The following is a 17,004-nucleotide window of genomic DNA, read 5'->3' on the forward strand; positions in this document are numbered from 1 at the left end:
AACTATTGCTCCTCCAAAGTGCTCCAAAATAGAAAATTTTTCTGCTCTAAAGTGCTCCAATATTGAAAATCTTGCTGCTGTAAAGTGCTCCAAAGTGTAAATTTTGCTGCTCTGAAAATTGCTGCAAATCAGCAGACCCTGATGGCTTCACTACCTGTGCAAATGCCATTTTTCTGACTCAAAGAAAGTGGGAGCAACGCCAGGATTTGACTTTCGGTAGAATGCATGTGATAAGCTTTGAAGTATGTTGTGTTTTAGTATTTACCATGCTTAGAGCATATAGGCCTGTATAACCAGCTTTTAAACATAAAAAATGATAAATTGATGAGAGGGTAATAATAATACACAACAGCCGGCACAGCCTTGCTGCATGAAAGAGAAAGACGTCGTCGCTTGCTGGCTGTTGATGAACTGTCGCCATCTTGTTCGCCGAACACAGTCCATCGTATTTAATTTAATAAATAAGTTTTTCATTACAATATGTTCGTTAACCTTCAATTAGGCAGGCAGTGTGGACTTTTCCTGGACAGGTGTTTTCATGGCTTGGTACCCCTTCAATGCAACGAAACCACATTTGCAGGAGCTAATGAGTAGACTAATAAGCATTTATTTGTTCATTTTGCATACTTCGACATTTTCGCTATAACTTCAATTAATATCGAAGCGAATTCCAAAACCCTAATATTCATTTGAATATTCAAAGCATTCGAGCATTTGCGGAGCTGCCAAGTGCAAAGCTGCAAAGTCGGCCAGGAACATCAGCGGGCTTCACGTCATGTGGAGATCACCCCATGGTCATTCCTATAAAGGCCCTGGTCCCGCCTTCACGTGGATTTTGGGGGCCCCTTCAAAGGTCACTACTTCCTGGAGGGGGTTGACGCACTCTCAAAGTGGGTGGAGGTTATACCTGTCACCACTCGGTCAGCAGGTGTGACCATTGCAGCACTGCGGCAGATCTTTGCAGCCCAGGGGCTGCCGGACATCATAGTCTTCGATAATGGGCCCGCTTTCGCCAGCGCATAGTATCTGGCCTGGCTGACAAAGAACGGAATCCGCCGAATTACGGTCCCTCCGTATCACCCTGCTTCAAACAGTGCAGCAGAGCGGGTGGTGCAGACGATTAAGGACAAACTTAAGAAGTGCCAGGTCGGGGATTTTCGTACGCAGTTTGCCCGCAAACTCTTTCAGTATCGAATCACACTTCATGAAGTCACCGGCCTTGCTCCCTGCGAGCTTTTGCTAGGATGGATGGTGAAGACACCGTGGGACATTCTGCACCCAGACCTCTGGTATACGGCGCTCCTCAAACAGCTGAAACAGAAGCTTGCTGCTGAAAAAGGGTGCCGTCCTGGGCCAATGCTCAGAAGTGTGGCAGCTTGGGCTAGTTGGTATGGCATGACGATAGTTATAGCGCGAGAACAAAACGACGACTTTCGTGTCCTTCTTGCCTCTGTGTCGTCGTTTTGTTCTCGCACTATAACTATCGCCAATGCTCAAGCCTGGAATGCCAGTATTCGCCAGGAATTTCTATTCTGACCCACCTTGGTCTGCTGGACAAGTGGTCTCGCCTGCAAACTCCTCCTCCCTGCTCGTACGAATGCAGGATGGAACCACATGGCACCGACATGCTGACCATGTGAGGGCTAACCGTGGAACCGGGCTTGCATCTGCGGCAGCACCTGTTGCGGCCAGTGAGACTGCCATTTCGCGAGAAACAGGTGCCTCCAGTTGTGCGCTACTAGTTGGACCACTGGTATGTTCAGTGCCATCCCTGCCAACCACGGCAGAATCTCAGGAGGAACCGAGAGCAGCTCAGGCAGCGCTTAGTGCTACCGCACCTAGTTTCTCAACACCTGTACTCAGGCGGAGCAATCGACGACGAAGGGCACCAGACCGCTTTTCGCTTACCTAAAGCAATGCTGAACCAGCTGGGACTTGTAATTTTTTTTGTGTGTGCAATAACTCAGGGTGAGGGGTGTAACGAGCGTGTGGCGCCCTGCTTAGCCTATTTTCATTACCTTGCCAAGTTCGGCAGGCAACCTTGGTCGTGCTTGGGAAATAAACATTGACGAACACTGCTTGGCAGTCAGTAGCTGTTACTTTATCATGCGTGCGGTGTCCTTATCAGAGAGCGGCGCCCCGACCCTCCCTTTCATGCACGGTCTTCAGGACAAATCATGACACCCACACCTCATCACCCCCCCCTTTTCTTCTAAATGCAGAGCATTTCTTAGTCGCACCATGTCACTCGGCGGCGGCGCCCACACCCCCGCTGCGCATGCTTGGCTCGTCTCCCCTCCCTCTCTCCTCTTTCATCCTCTCTCACTCCCCCTCTTTCGCTTGACTTCACACTTTGCTTTACTAGAGTAGATGCGATGGAAGCAAGAGATGCCAACAGATGGCTACTGCTCGTGAACGTGAGCGCGCTGCGAAAGCTGCGGGGCAAGCCAAGCAGTTTGCGCAGCTGGCCGTTCGTTTCAAACGCGACTTCACGACTTCGACAACGACCTTACGCTGGTCGGCAGCATCGAGAACAAAGCGAAGCAGATCAACGCGCTACATGTTTTTTGGAGCACGTGTGGCAGTGTCGACTTGAAGGGCCGCGGCGTCAACGACAACTTTAACAGCGACAATGATGATGACGAGAGACTGCTGGAGCCGTTCAAGTCGTACCTGGTGTGCGCATTGTTTAAGGACACGATGCATGAGCACGTACCGTGATGAGCGCGATGTACAGTTACCGTTACCCGCCTCGACCCGCACACCTACTTGAGATGAACGATACCCGGTGAGTCCCAAACCATACCCAATTGCCCAACATTCACGAGATACCCCCACCACTCTGCGACACATTTGCTTGAGTTCCCCCCGTGGGAATATGCGGGCGGCTTTGTTTTTCTCTCCCCCCGCTCCTCTTGGTTCATTCTGCATCTCCTCTTCCATAATGCCATCGTGTCACTCTCTCCCCAGCAAGCACACCTGCACTGAGAACCATGAGCATGCTTGATGCCTCACTTCTCTGAGGGTTTTCCGGCAACCACATTATAACCGGTTGTCTATCTTGGGGTACTCCCGAATAAGCAATATGCGTATACATGGTGTCCTATAGAGGCATAAACGGGAGTCCGAAAAAGCCACAAAAGCCGGTTGTGCTCTGTAAGCGGTTTTGTTATAAATAGTCCACACTGTATCCTATTTTAAAAGGACACCTCGTATAAAGAAGACAAAATGCTCTCCTACGTGTGTTTTATATTATGGGGTTCAACTATTAGTGGGTGTTGCCTATGGAGCAGTAAAAAGCTGCTATTGAAATTTTGTGTGTGAGTGCTGTACTGGGAAGTCCTTGCCTTTACTTTTCGATCTTTATTACATTCTCAAAAACTGGGCATCCGTTGTTAACTGATGCTGTGCCGATTATATTGTGCATCAGTTTTATCCACCTCTGCTCTATGGTGCAGTGACCGTTACGGTTGGAAAACAAGGAAGAGAGAACTTGAGTTAGAACTATAAAGTTAGCAACATCTTTAACACAGTCTGTGAAAATTGCATGGGTTCATGTTGCACATGCTTATACACATGGCACCTATAATAGTTCAGTTCAATTTTAAAGACCAACAGTGTTGAGCTGAATTTGTCAACTCAGTCTAAACAGTCACTATTTTATCGTCGGTTTCTTATTTCAAGGTGGTTATGCTTATTTGACCTTAATCTTGACAACGTTTCAACCAAACCGATGTGCAAATGATCAGTTCAAACCCTTTATAAAAGACACACACTAAGGAGCAATTCTTGTATTTCATATAAAGTGTCTCTTACAAGCAGGGTACCACGGCATTATTTTGTGATAAACCCATATTTTCATGTAGACACACTGGTGTCATTTATACCCAACTGACTCTTAGTACATCAGTGTCTCTTAAAAGGGATTAAACATGATATAATTGATATGTAGGGTTAACATTACAGAACCACCATATGATTATGAGAGAGGCCGTAGTGGAGGTTTCCGCAAATTTTGACCCCCTGGGGTTCTTTAACGTGCACCCAAATCTGAGCACACGGGCCTACAGCATTTTCGCCTCCATCGGAAATGCAGCTTTCGCAGCTGGGATTCGATCCCCCGACGTGCGGGTCAGCAGCTGAGTACCTTAACTGCTAGAACACCGCAGTGGGGCCGGGATTTAACTGTACTGTGGCATTGACAACACTCATCAAAGCCTACAATCAAATGGAGTGCGAACTTTATGAAGATCATCGAAAATCTTTGCATCAGTTGAAAAAAAGTAAATGGTAAGGGTGTTTCATTTGCATGGTGCTTGCTAACACGGATGACACACACATAAATACCCAGTAAAATTAACGAAGATCTGCCCTCTGTTGCTGCTCAACCATTAGAGCACGTAACACGTCATTTGAAGGTTGTGGGTCGGCATGGCAACGACAGAAAATGTGATTTTTCGTACAGTTTTACTCATTTAAGTTTATAAAATAATTATTATACTTCAGTTATAAACAGCAATTAATGTCTCCTATGATTTCCCTGGCCTAATTGTCTGGTGTATTCATTTGGCTGTGTCTAATATATAAAGAAGCCCATATAAACAAGTCCTTCTGTTTCGCTCCAACATAAAGATATGCAATATGAAATGAGAACAGCCCATACACAAGTCCCACATTGTCAGCCCCAGGCAAGATTGGCAGATTGCTCTTGTTGGTGTGGAAGCTTGCAGCTAGTGTTATCTCGGGCGTTGCTCTCTTCTCTTGTGCAGATATGCTATGGCATCACCTATGGCCAAGGTGCCCGCTCGCTTGCCCAACAACTTGGAATGGAGCACTCGGAGGCAGAGGCTATGATTGCCCAGTTCCGACAGGCCTTTCCTGGTAGGTCGCCATACAAAATAAAAAGTGGCCTTCTAGGCTGCTACTCCTCACGTGGGTAAGGGATAGGGGGTGACTGTGGTATTCCGCTGCAACTGTCAAGCCACTTCATGAATGTCGTCCTCTGCAGAGAGGATGGCGTTCATGAAGTGGCATGCCAGTACTAGTAGGTAAGGTGCATGCCTGTCGTACTTATTACTCAGTACTTCCTTGTAATGGCTTTTGGAATACGTACACATGTGTTCTTAAGTACTGCATATTAGGCGCACTTTTTTTCTCTGAAAATCGGGGGCCAAGTTCGGGGTGCTCCTATTATTTTGCACGCCTGCGTAAAGGAAGTCTTGCATGATTAGGTAGAGCTCGACTGCAGTAAGCTTGTCTTTTTAATGCAGAGTGGTGTTTTAAGAAAAAAAGCCGCATAGCACTGAAGTCATATAAGAGCGTTGTAGTCGCACTGATCATCAAGATTAGTTTCTTCAAAAAGTTTCGCAGCGCAAACCCTGTGTGTTTTTCTGGTACTTTAAGTGTTCAGCAAGTGTTTAACTTGAGAGGGTTGTCTTGTCACTGATGCATGCGACTTGACGTGATAGAGCATTTCAAGGAAGGTTTCAGAATAAAACCAATTGGTGCAGCAAAATCAGTCACAGCCGAAAGCTTCCGAAATATGGTTGCTACCGGACTTGTTTGTTCTGGTTTGAACTTTTGATTATTTTGGTTCTATAATGTTTTATTTTGGTATTTTGGCTACCAGATATGGTTTGGGTAAGCCTTTTTTAGGTTTTATTTTTCAAGCGATGTATGATTTTTCTTTAAAGATAAGCGTTGTGCATTTTGCAAAACAACATGCATCAGAGTGTGCGTCAGAGTACGTCCTACGAGTAGGTTAGACGGACGATGCTATTCGGTTTTAGGAAAGCGTCTAGAAGCAAGGATATTACTTGGGAGTTTTCAGGGCCCATGCGAAAGTTTTTTTGTTTGTTTAGTATTTTAATCGTATGTGTCTTTTGTGGGCTTGAGTAGTTTAAGAGTTGCGGCACTCAGAAGAGCATTCTGCGTGTCTTATAAAGACTGGTAGGTTATACAATTAACAAGATGGGTTGTGTGCAGGCAGGTTAATCATCTTTGCTTCAGTATCAATGTTTGTGTGTGATCTCATAACTGGGAATCACGACAAGCGTAAGTTCAGAGAAGTGGAGTTACATAAAGAGAACGTTACTTGGAAATATCGCTTTCTTTTGGGTCTGTAGTTGTTGCCGAACTCCAACAGAGTCTGAGTGTAATGGTCATCTGAAAAAAGTGGACGCTCGCTCCAAAAGAGTTTTGTCCTCCAGAGGTACAAACTTTTCATCCGTCCCAAGAAAGGAAAATGTAATAGGAATGCTGATGAACATTGTAGTAGTCTGAATTGTGAAGTTGGAGCATGCACTTAACCTTTTGCTTGTTAGATATCTTATAACTATTGACTGAATAGTTCCCAAGTGGGGTCAACTGATTACCTGTTAGTACGATTTCTGTCTTGTGTAAAACTGAAGAGGAAACATCGTCACTTGTATTGCTTGATGTGCCTCGGAGGTGTCAGAATTCAAGAATGTTCATAGTTTTGGATTGTTTTGATAGGCCTGGTGGAATAAACACAGATTCTGAACGCTTGTGCCTGGTATAGTGTTGTGGTGCTTGGATGGTTCTTTCTGCTGTTTGTCTTTGTTTGTGTAAGGTTCTTCGAGCTGCATCTCTGCAGTCATTATCGACTCCAAGACCCCCTCTTCATGACCAGCAATTGAATTCCTGGCCATTCGAGAGTTTCTTGGCCCCGGAGGAGCTGTTGTGATCAGTGAGCCACCCTGCACCGCGGGCGCCGAGACAGAAAAAAGGCAGCCGCCTCGCTTAGTAATGATAAGGAGGAAGGGGAAGACGCTCGGCTGTTTTTCGTGTATTGGGAGGTACGTGGTAGTAATTACTCCACGCACCACTGCTGTTGCTTGTGCCGTTGCGGAAATGGGACACGTGGCGCCTTTGGACACCGAGGCCGCGATGCCGAGTTTCCGCCGAAGACTGACCTCGGACCAACATGCTGTGCGTCTCTGGCTGATAGGTCACTTACGCTCAAATGAACGCTAGATGCCATTGAAGTTGCCTGGCCTGCGACCACTGTTCAACAGTGTGGATGGTCGGCCCGAGCAGCGGCACGACGGACTCGTTACATCCCATTTTCTGGCAGCACGATCCCCGGATGCGACAGCATGGCCGGAACAATATATGTTTTGTGTTGTGTGTGTGCGTATATTTGGAGGGTGGTGCCGGCAAAATTACCCTCAACAAAGGTGACCTGATTGAATGCAAACCTTTTTCGCCGTTTCCCTAGGTCTGGCATCTAGGAAGTGCGAGAGGACAAAAAGCGGCAGGGGAATGGCTGGAGAGTCAATTCCTATTTTTATTTCTCTTTCTGTAAATATGTAAATAAACCTCACGCACTCTTCATTGGCTCTTCAGTCCGGTTTCCTCCAACAGCAGGCCGTCATGAAGGCGAGGTTTGGAACAGTCTGCCTGACAGCGACAAGACTTGGGCGGATCTTCAAAACCTCAACTTCAATGGTGTAGACAAGTGGCGGCCTCCTGTGGCTGTCCCAGTAATCAATGAGCGCGCCTTGCTCGAACCTGCCAATGGCTCAGACAAGTGGTTTTTGAGCTTGTAGTGTCATTTGCCAAGAAAAGAGAGCAATTTTTAGTTGACTTCGAGAATTATTTTGAATTGCAGGCCGCGTGCTGTAGTATAATATTTGCCTCACGTGTTCTCAGTAGCCTCGACTATCGATTGGCAGCGTTTCCTGACCATGTTCGGTAAGGGTTTCAGGGCCCCTTTAAATTTTAAGGGGGCTTTGCGGCCATAGAGTTTCATACAATAATACCTAGAGCAGAATCTGGTGCTGCAATCGTGTACCCCGATGAGAATCATGGGGAGTACAGGCTCCAGATTGGATTGCGTTAGCCGGCGAACTTTCTACACATCTTTTTGTACAGTTTCAGTTTCGTTCTTCTGCAGCGTGGGTAGTGGGTAGGGGAATGTGGTGCAAAGCATTGAAGCAGTGCGTTTGTTGTTCGATGAGGCTGAAGGCCACTAGGTCCGAGATTTGCAGCAGCTTCAGAGATTTATGAGTCGTATTTGACAGTTTAAGCGAAGCGACGTCCATTCACTGCTGCACAAAAATGTAGTATCTCATGCCAGTTCAGATAATTACATTGAGTTCATGTTTTTTCGGGAGCGGGTCTTGCCAAAACTCATTCAAATTGATTGCATAATGACAGTGAAGCTAAGTAGACGTACCGTCACGTTCCTCTGACTCGACTTCACAACAAAACGAGAGGTGCGTTGGCAGCAGCCCACTTAGACAGACGCACCTGTCATCGCAGCAGAGGAAACGTTAGGTATTTCTCACTTGATACTGTGCTCTTATTTTCAAAAATAAGATAATATTGCCCGTGATAATATTCACGGGCAAGACAAGAATGTTTGTTTTCAAATGTTAGAAAATAATTCAATATATTTTTATGCCCAATCTTGAATGCAGTGACAGAGCAATGCATACACTGATGGTTATATTCGTCCTGGTTTCACATCTACCGCATATCCACAAAGTATTTTTGCAATAAAATTTACACACAAAGAATGAAGCAAGTTTAATTTGAATATAACTTCATATCGTTTTGTTTTACACTCGGCAAACAAGCATAACGAATTTCAAGAACGCGATCCATCCGAAGCAGATTCGAAGGCTGTACTTCGCATAATTCCAATGGGGGTACAAGCGCGGCTGAAGAAGCCCGCGTATACACTAGCACCAGATTCCCTTCTAGGTATTATGGTATTAAACTCTGTCTGCGACAAAGCGAATCTTTTTGTAGACAGATGTTTTTATGGCTTGGCGTAACTACACTGCAGTGAAACCACCTTTACAGGTGGTTACATGCGGATTTTTACACACTCATTTGTTCATTGCGAATAATTTTAAATGTTCAATAATTTAAACTAGAATTGAAGCGAATTTGAATGCTCTATCATTCATTCGAATATCCGAAGCATTATAATATTTGCACTAGGTTAATGAAAACACATGCACAATGTAAAAACTTCAAAGTGGGGCAGCTTGACCTCTAGAGGGCCAGTGCTTCTTTGGGTATACCAATGGGTCATTCCATGCCAACGTCCCAGCAATTTTTGCGTATATCTCAAATGTTTTCGAAAAAATTGTGCTGGTTTGGTGCATTGAAAATAGTGAATGGCTGGAATATTTCAGAGAGAGAAAAAACTTTTGGTTTTTGTGGGTGACTTCTGAACTTCCCAAAATGTTATCTGAGTGTTTTTTGTGAAAAAGATTATGTTAAAAGTATTGGTATTTTTTTCTATACCAAATTTGGTTGACATGTCAAGTAAAGAAGCTTGTGTAAAGTGTTTTTAAGCTCAATACTATTAATGCAATATATCTGCCACATAAACCTGTAAAAATTTACCAAGAATGTGTTATATTTGCATCTTTTCCTATTGAAATATTGCACTTAGTATCAGTATCTGAGCTATAAATACTTAGTCATCATCGCAGAGAATCGCGGAGATTTGTTTCCTCAAGGGCCTTCTCTCTCATCTCGTACTGGCAAGTGCTCAAGTGTTCTGGAAGCTACGCAGGTTGGGAGGACAAAGGAGCAAGGAGCTACAATATTTTGCCAGTGCCCATCATGACCTTGATAACTTTTTTTACATATATTCTCTGAATGAGCAGCTCACTTTCAGCGTGATTACAAGCATGCTGCTGCAATTCTATACTGTTTGTGATTCTAGCTCTACAGAGTGCAGCATAGGCATATCTTGGCATCCCGTCACTGTTAATATGCAGCTAAGGATGTTTAAATCACCTGAAGGCCATGAAGTTTGTGTTTATGGCATGGTCATTTTGATTATGTGACACCATTTTTCAAGAGAAGAGTGAGTGATTTCCAGCTCTCTTGGAAACTTAATTGTAAATTTTAGGCTGCATGTTGCGCTATACTGTTCCCGGGAAACCGTACTAGGGATTGACAGCGTTTTCTGACCATGCTCAAAAAAATTGTTGTAGGGTTTGGTTGAGAAAGTTCAATTTCAGCACAGCTGTTGTATCTCCTGGGCGAATATACGTGAAGTGATAAATGTTCCGACTGACTACAGGCTTGCAGCGATATGCCGACAGACTTTTGGAGCGCGCCCGTGTCACAAACGAGGTGTGCACGTTGCTGGGTAGGAGGCGCCCCCTGGCAGACTTGCACAGTGGCAGCAACAGGGATAGGGCCAAGGCCGAGCGTCAAGTGCTGAGCACGGCTGTGCAGGGCTCAGCCGCAGACCTGCTCCGAAGAGCACTCATCTCACTTGATGATGCCCTCGCACAACGCTTTCCCGACTCAAAGGGTCTGCTACCAGAGGAGCCACCTTTGCATGGTACGTTTTGTAGCTGGTAGTGCAAATGTGTTTACGAAAGGTGTGATGACAGAACAAAAATGTGGCCATTAGGCCTATTTTTGGCTCCACCTACTAAAACATTCACTTTAGGTGCGACTCCATGACTTTGAACGTTTTCTTGTGCACACATACCTACTTTTGGTCACTATATGTCACTAGACAATTCAAATTCAATTTGAAATAAAATTTTATCATTCGTAAATCTTTGACAACATTTAGACTTGTTCTGGTCTAAGGTGCAGTCGGAGCTCCAAGTAGTCTTGGAATTGTTTGTTTTGATGTGCTGCAAAAAAACTGTGTTTAAGAACTGGTTACCGTATTATGAAGTTATTACACTGAGTTAACTTATTTTTGTTGTCTTGCAAAAGCGTGAGCTTTTGGAAGTGGATGCGCACAAGATGTTTTTTCAAAAACTGTTTAAATTATTGATCATTAAAATTGTTGCTCAGTAATTTCTTATTTTTGTAATCATGCAACATACACAGATGACATTGACTCACTTTTTTTTTTGTATGAATGCTGTTTTGATATAATATAAAAAAATTGCCATCTGTGGGTGGACGTATAAACGTATCACAACCCTTGCTCTGGAAGCTCATCTCATTATCACGCATGCTTATACCATAAATTGTGCTTGTGCATCATCAAGTGTTATGCACATTACGGGGCAGCATGCCTACGGGTGAAGAGATCATGAACCACTTTTATGTGTAATCAACGAGTGATCCCAGTATTGATTACCCCACGAACTGATTGCCACAAAAAGTTCTCAAATTCAATTAGAATGAGCAGAGTTGCTGGTATTTGTTGAGTGCTTCAAGCACGTCCTCTCTTCCATTGGCATGATGACCATACTGGGGAGTTATTCTCATTGTGTCCACCTTGTGGACATGTCCACTTTGGCAAAGTGCATTCAGTTAGCCGAAAAAGTGCTGAGCTAGAATGTCAAGCTGCTATTGACTGCATCGACCCACCGAACCTGCCAGCACATTCCCAGCACAAAGATAAAGCTGGTAGAGGAAATGTACAATAACAGGACACCTATCTTGAATTTCAATGACAAATTTGGAGCAGCCGATGAACTGTGCAAGCGAGCAATCGACTCTGGCATAGAGGAACGCCTCCGAATCTGTCACTGGAACACAGTCAGCACTACCGGGGCACGAATGGGGAGCAAGGTAGAAGCAGAAGTCCTTGAGTTGCCCAGAATACCTTGCATGTAGTATATTCCATTCCGCTAATTCCACTTTCGAATTCTTCGTACACAGTTGTTTGCTGTCACTCTGCGATGAATTGACTTATCCAGTTGGCCATGTCGTCCACTATTACTGCCAAAACACGCGACTGGGCAAACGTATAAGGGTTAATTCACATAGTGATCAAACACCCGGTGACATCAACGTCACGAGAACACGGCACAGCGAGTTCCGGTTCACTCCGCCGATTTCAGTTGAGCAACTTTTTCTGCCCCTCGGAGCCACTTGTGCTCTGAATCTACTTCGTCTCCCTCATTGGAACACTTGACTGCCGCTCTCACTCTGCCATCGAAACACACCTGCCCTAACAGGAACACAAAACTTGCTCGGACTCTGCAATTGGAATTCAACATTAATTAAACTTGACAAGTATGAACACCCGTATGAACGAGTTCAGGTGTTCGAGAACAATGCAGGGAACGCGTACTAACCTTCCAGGTATGTTAGGTGGGCAGCTGTGTTGAACTTAATTGAAGGGCGGACATGATTAGATTTCATGTACAACCTCTGAGATGTGTGTCTGAAAGAAGCTCTCTGGGAAAAACGGAGTTCATTGCTTTGAAACACATTTTGTCTCTCTCATTTGTGTCAAGATTTGTGAAAGCTTCGTGACATTAAAATGTCCTTGCGAAAAATGAAATGTAAAGAAGGGGCACAATGTTGATCGAGTTCCGGCCAGTCAGTGAAGTCCAAAGTGGACAGTCCGCAAGGTAGACACAGCGATAAATGCGCCACTGCAAGCTCAGCTGGGAAATATAACTACGGGGAACGGGGCTGTGAGCATGCATCATGACCTTGAGTGCAAGTTATGAATGTGGTTGCGCTTTCCTATTGTGAATCCTCTGTGCGGATGTGGCTCATTGTGTAACGTTAAGAGAATATGGAGTGCTGTGCCGACTTGTCGCAGAACCCAGTAGCAAGAAGCGCATCTTGTGCAAATGCCACCATTGATTGGCTATTAGCCAATAGCATGTTATCAGTTGTTAGGCTTCAGGTAGCAGGTGCCAGCAGCTCCAAAGAAAGTGAGCACAGCCATTCGAGTGAAACGAGGGCACCTGTAATAACGATATCTTTGTGCTTCTAAATGTTTTGCTGCGGTCGACTTCAAGATTTGGCTGAGCTGCTCATAGCAGTGTCTGTTAACGGAAGAATGCATTCTCTCATCCAGCCTCTTGGGTGGCTCATGACCCCTTCAATGTAAGACGTTCAGCTTGACCAATCTAAGTCTTATGTGATAGCAGCAGTTAATATGCAACACCAGCTACACACTTGATGTTGCATATTTCATCTGGCATCGAAATTTCTCATTTACAGGGCTGGGGTGCACAACAGCCAAGCCGTATGCTTGGCACCAGAAGAGTAAAGAGGTGCATTAGGGCTCCTGCAACTCTTGGTGTCTGTTCACAGTAGCGGAGTTATTATTAATCTGTGGCACCAGTAGATGTCTATGTCCAATGCGTATGTCCTAGTTGGTGTTGTTGCAGATATTGCTTCCGAGATGTAGCACATATAGCAAGATGACATATTCTAGCCCAGTAGTTCTCAGCCATGGACGTTCTTGGGGGCTTCTTGTGGGCCAATGGAAGTTATGGGACACCCATTGCAGTCGGGGAAATGGAGAAGTACCCCATAATTTAAAACAACATGCAATGTGAAATAGGTGTGTCGTATCTATCTGGCAGAGACTGGTGAAAGTTTAAGCCACGCCAATTTAATCTCAACTTTTTGTGAATAAGTTATGTGGTTTACAGTGCCTTTAAACCTGTTTCTAGCTTGCTCTTCAAATATGCAAATTTAAATAAAGTATGCTCACATCATAAAAAAAGTGCAACAAAAACTTTCCGCAGCTTTTTCATTCAGAACAGGTAACCTAAGTTAGCTTCACAGCAAGGGAAAAGTGTTATGCACTGACGCATGAAAAAAAAAAAGTCACAAGGGGTAGTGGTCACGGTGCATAGACTGCCTTCGAAAAATGTGTTATTTTATTTTTTTTCTTTAGGGCATGGGTTTCACATAACACTCAAGATGTCTTTGCAAACCCCCACATCAGAACCACAGGTCTAACCAATCTGTGCAAACTAGTAGACAGCGTTTGTGACGGCCAGAAAATAGAGCAGGGTGATTTGTTGGACACCATGGCAAGGATTGAATTTAACTGTTATGTTCCAAAGCTGTAAATTTTTACATTTTTCCAGTGGTCTAAGTGGTGCCTTGGCCACATTAGCATTTATTTACTGATTATTTCGTCAAAGGTCTCATGTGGTGTTTCTCATTATGCTAGTGAATTATGAGCAATAATAAATCTACACTCATACCTTGTTATAGCAAAGTTAGATCTGCGATCAAAATATTTTGTTGTTATATCAGTAAATTTGTTATACATGTACATTGTTAGCACTGTAGTACCTACAACAAAACGATTCATTTACTTTGTTATGGCTAATAACTTGTTATATCCAGGTTCATTATATCGAAGTCGAGTGTCATTGCTTAATGGAACTTTTACTGAATCAGTTTGAGCTACCTGTCCAAAAAATGACCAACTTTTCTAATTGCCGTGCAGGTGCTTTCTTGGTCCTTCAAATGCACGACGAGCTTCTGCTCGAGGTGTGTGAAGCCGATCTCGACACTGTGTCCGGCATAGTGCGCAAGTCCATGGAGGAGGCGGCCGAGCTTTCCGTTCCTCTCGTGGTGCGGCTTCGTGCTGGGCCCAACTGGGCTCATCTCGATGAACTGGAGTGAGGTCCACGACCAATGGCAGATCAGACTGCCTTGTTCAAATTATTGCTGCTTGTGGCCTCTAGAACACTGACGTTGCTACAATTACTGTCAGGCAGCACATGGCCAATGCTGTTCTTCAAATGGTGTGACTAGTTTATTTAATTTTGCTCCCCAATGTCCGTGTTGGCTGTGTATACCGTGACATGAAGCATTCATTGGTGAAGCAGTCCTCGCAATCCATAGACATATTTTATCTTTATCGCGCACTGCAAAAAAAAAAAAAGAGTCCATGCAATATTTTTTTACAGAAAGCTTGTTAATTCATGCATGCAGGTGACATACTTGATGTTCTTGTCTACACGTACATCGCTGCCACTGCTACTTGCTTCAATGCCAGCTCTCAACCACCTCATTGTCGTGGCCACTTTTAAAGCTGAGGTCGGCTGATTTGCCTGTGTTGGAATGTTGAATGATCTAAGACTACCTGAAAGTTTAATTACCTGAAACACCCGGGATAGCCCATTTGAGACAAGGTATTCATACTAAAATAGTGGCATTATAACCATCATCATTATCATCATCACATTATTTCACGAATTTCTATTCACCATTGAGCATCCTGCAATGCATCACCACCTAGCTGAACCAATAATCTGGCTCAAGTTATCACTTTGTACATTTGAATGCAATGTCAAATTCAAATCACTGATGAAATAATGAATATATACATAATTTTATTTCAAGCAATGGCCAGAGGCTAGATGACAATGTAGCTAAGTTGTTGCTGGGCACACATTTTTACAGGTTACTTTCTGAAAAAGATATGAAATCAAAGCTGTTCTTACTGTAAAAAAGTTGTGTTTCTGGGCATGTTTTCTGTGCTGCATTCTACTCCAGCACAGCATATTTATTGCACTTGTAATTAAGGTGCTACTATAATTTTAATTGCATTAGTTTCAAATGTAATAATCTCATTTTACATTCCTGTGTTGATCATGTCATGCATAAAGTTTATTTTTGAAGATGATGGTCGTGATAAAGAATGAAATCTTTACTGTAATTTATCTTATCTTTGCCATATTTAGGATATTTTAGAGTTGTTTTGAGTTGCATCTTTTTGGTGCTATTTTGAAAGTGAGACAATAGGATTGGGCGTGCTGGTATAACATGATAAAAAGTGCTTAACAGCGCAAACGAAGGTGCTCTGTCAATGCTCTGTCTCGTCTCTTCTATTCCCTCTTGTCGTTTGCGCTGTTAAGCACTCTTTGAAAGTGAGACATATCTTCAAGATTTATTACATTATACAATCTCTTGCAATGCATTTTCTTTTATGTTGACAAAAAAGTTTAATCGTTCAATGTAAATTCCTTGGCTGTGCGGTTTGGTTAAGTTTTAGAGCATATTTTTATATCTAGGTAGCATTTCTTTAATCCTTTGAGTGTGACCTATAAGTACTGTGTTTACTTGAATGTTAGGCAAGTTTTCTTTCCATATTTTCGCTACCTAAAGTTGACTGGTGAATTATATTAGAATACCAATAGAACTATCTTTTTGGACACAATCAAAATTCAACCTTCGCATTAGAATTGGGGTTGCATTACAGTTGAGTATATGGGGTAACTGCCTGGAAATGCATCACATTTACAAAACATGTCATTTGTAAGTTTCATTGTATTTAGTCTTTAAATGAATTTTACTTTAATTGGTATTTATGCAGTAATGATTCACATTTTGTTTTCTGGAAATTTCAAGCTGGAAATGGGCTGTAAGTTCATTTTCACCTATATTCAGTTCGAGCAAAAGAAGGTCATTTTTTATTTGGCTTGCTGAAAGTGGCACATTGAATGCCTCACACCGCAAGGTAGTGCCTTCAGCAAAGTGAGATCTGAAACAGTACGCTTCTAAATGAAGTTCAATCAAAATAGATTTATTAACCACGAGGTTCACTTTCATTTAAGCATCTATGCATCTATCTGCTCTGTCTGAGTTACTGGTGGACACAATCAGCCAATAAAAGTTGTGTACATGAGTCTGTACGTAGCACTTAAATGATTCAATGCCGAATGAATGTGTTCACAAGTTATCAATTTGTAACTCTGTTTACTGAAGTTTTTTTATTAGCATGAACTGGTAATACGCTGTTGTCTGCGCTCTATTCAGTTTTATTTGTTGTTTATTTTGCTTTGCCTGCTCCCTGTTATTGATTCTCGCAAAGCATTATCATGAGTCTTTGTGGAGTTTCCAGCTGAAGTTTCTGTCAAGAATTATGGTTCATAATGTAAAATGTGAAATATATTCAAATGTATATTTTCTGAAAATAATAAATTTTACTGGTAGTATTGTTTTTTATACCCCAGATTCCTTATTTCTTGCTTTCCAGTATGATTCTTTTAGAAACTTATTTCGAGGATCGGCGAGATACACTTAAATTATTCATTATTTTCCTCATTGTGAAGTATTTTGCTGCCATCTGATGCTCCCTGGATTAATTGTTTGCACATTTTTTTATTATGCAATAACACTTTTTAGGGCATGCTGTCATTGTAACGAGTGATGTGATGGCTGTACCAATTGTGCGAGGCTGAGCCAAGAGGTGAGACCTGCTACATCCTGCTGCATTTTGGCAGAAATTGCATGTTTTGCGCCGAGCTGTCACCAAGACGTCAT

At 43.2% G+C, this 17,004-nt stretch overlaps 1 protein-coding gene across 1 annotated transcript in view; it reads left to right on the forward strand.

The window, feature by feature from the left end:
- The window catches only part of LOC119168700 (DNA polymerase theta-like), a 323,110-nt gene extending 306,408 nt beyond the window's left edge, over positions 1 to 16,702 (forward strand). Inside the window, exons 23-26 of the mRNA XM_075867640.1 lie at positions 2,586 to 2,676; positions 4,770 to 4,881; positions 10,073 to 10,339; positions 14,180 to 16,702. Of these exons, the coding sequence (XP_075723755.1) occupies positions 2,586 to 2,676; positions 4,770 to 4,881; positions 10,073 to 10,339; positions 14,180 to 14,358 (649 nt within the window). The 3' untranslated portion in view covers positions 14,359 to 16,702. The remainder of the gene's footprint in view (positions 1 to 2,585; positions 2,677 to 4,769; positions 4,882 to 10,072; positions 10,340 to 14,179) is intronic.
- The last annotated feature ends 302 nt before the right edge of the window (positions 16,703 to 17,004 follow it).

Source organism: Rhipicephalus microplus, chromosome 6 (genome assembly GCF_043290135.1).
Source record: "Rhipicephalus microplus isolate Deutch F79 chromosome 6, USDA_Rmic, whole genome shotgun sequence".
NCBI classification, from domain to species: Eukaryota; Metazoa; Arthropoda; class Arachnida; order Ixodida; family Ixodidae; genus Rhipicephalus; species Rhipicephalus microplus.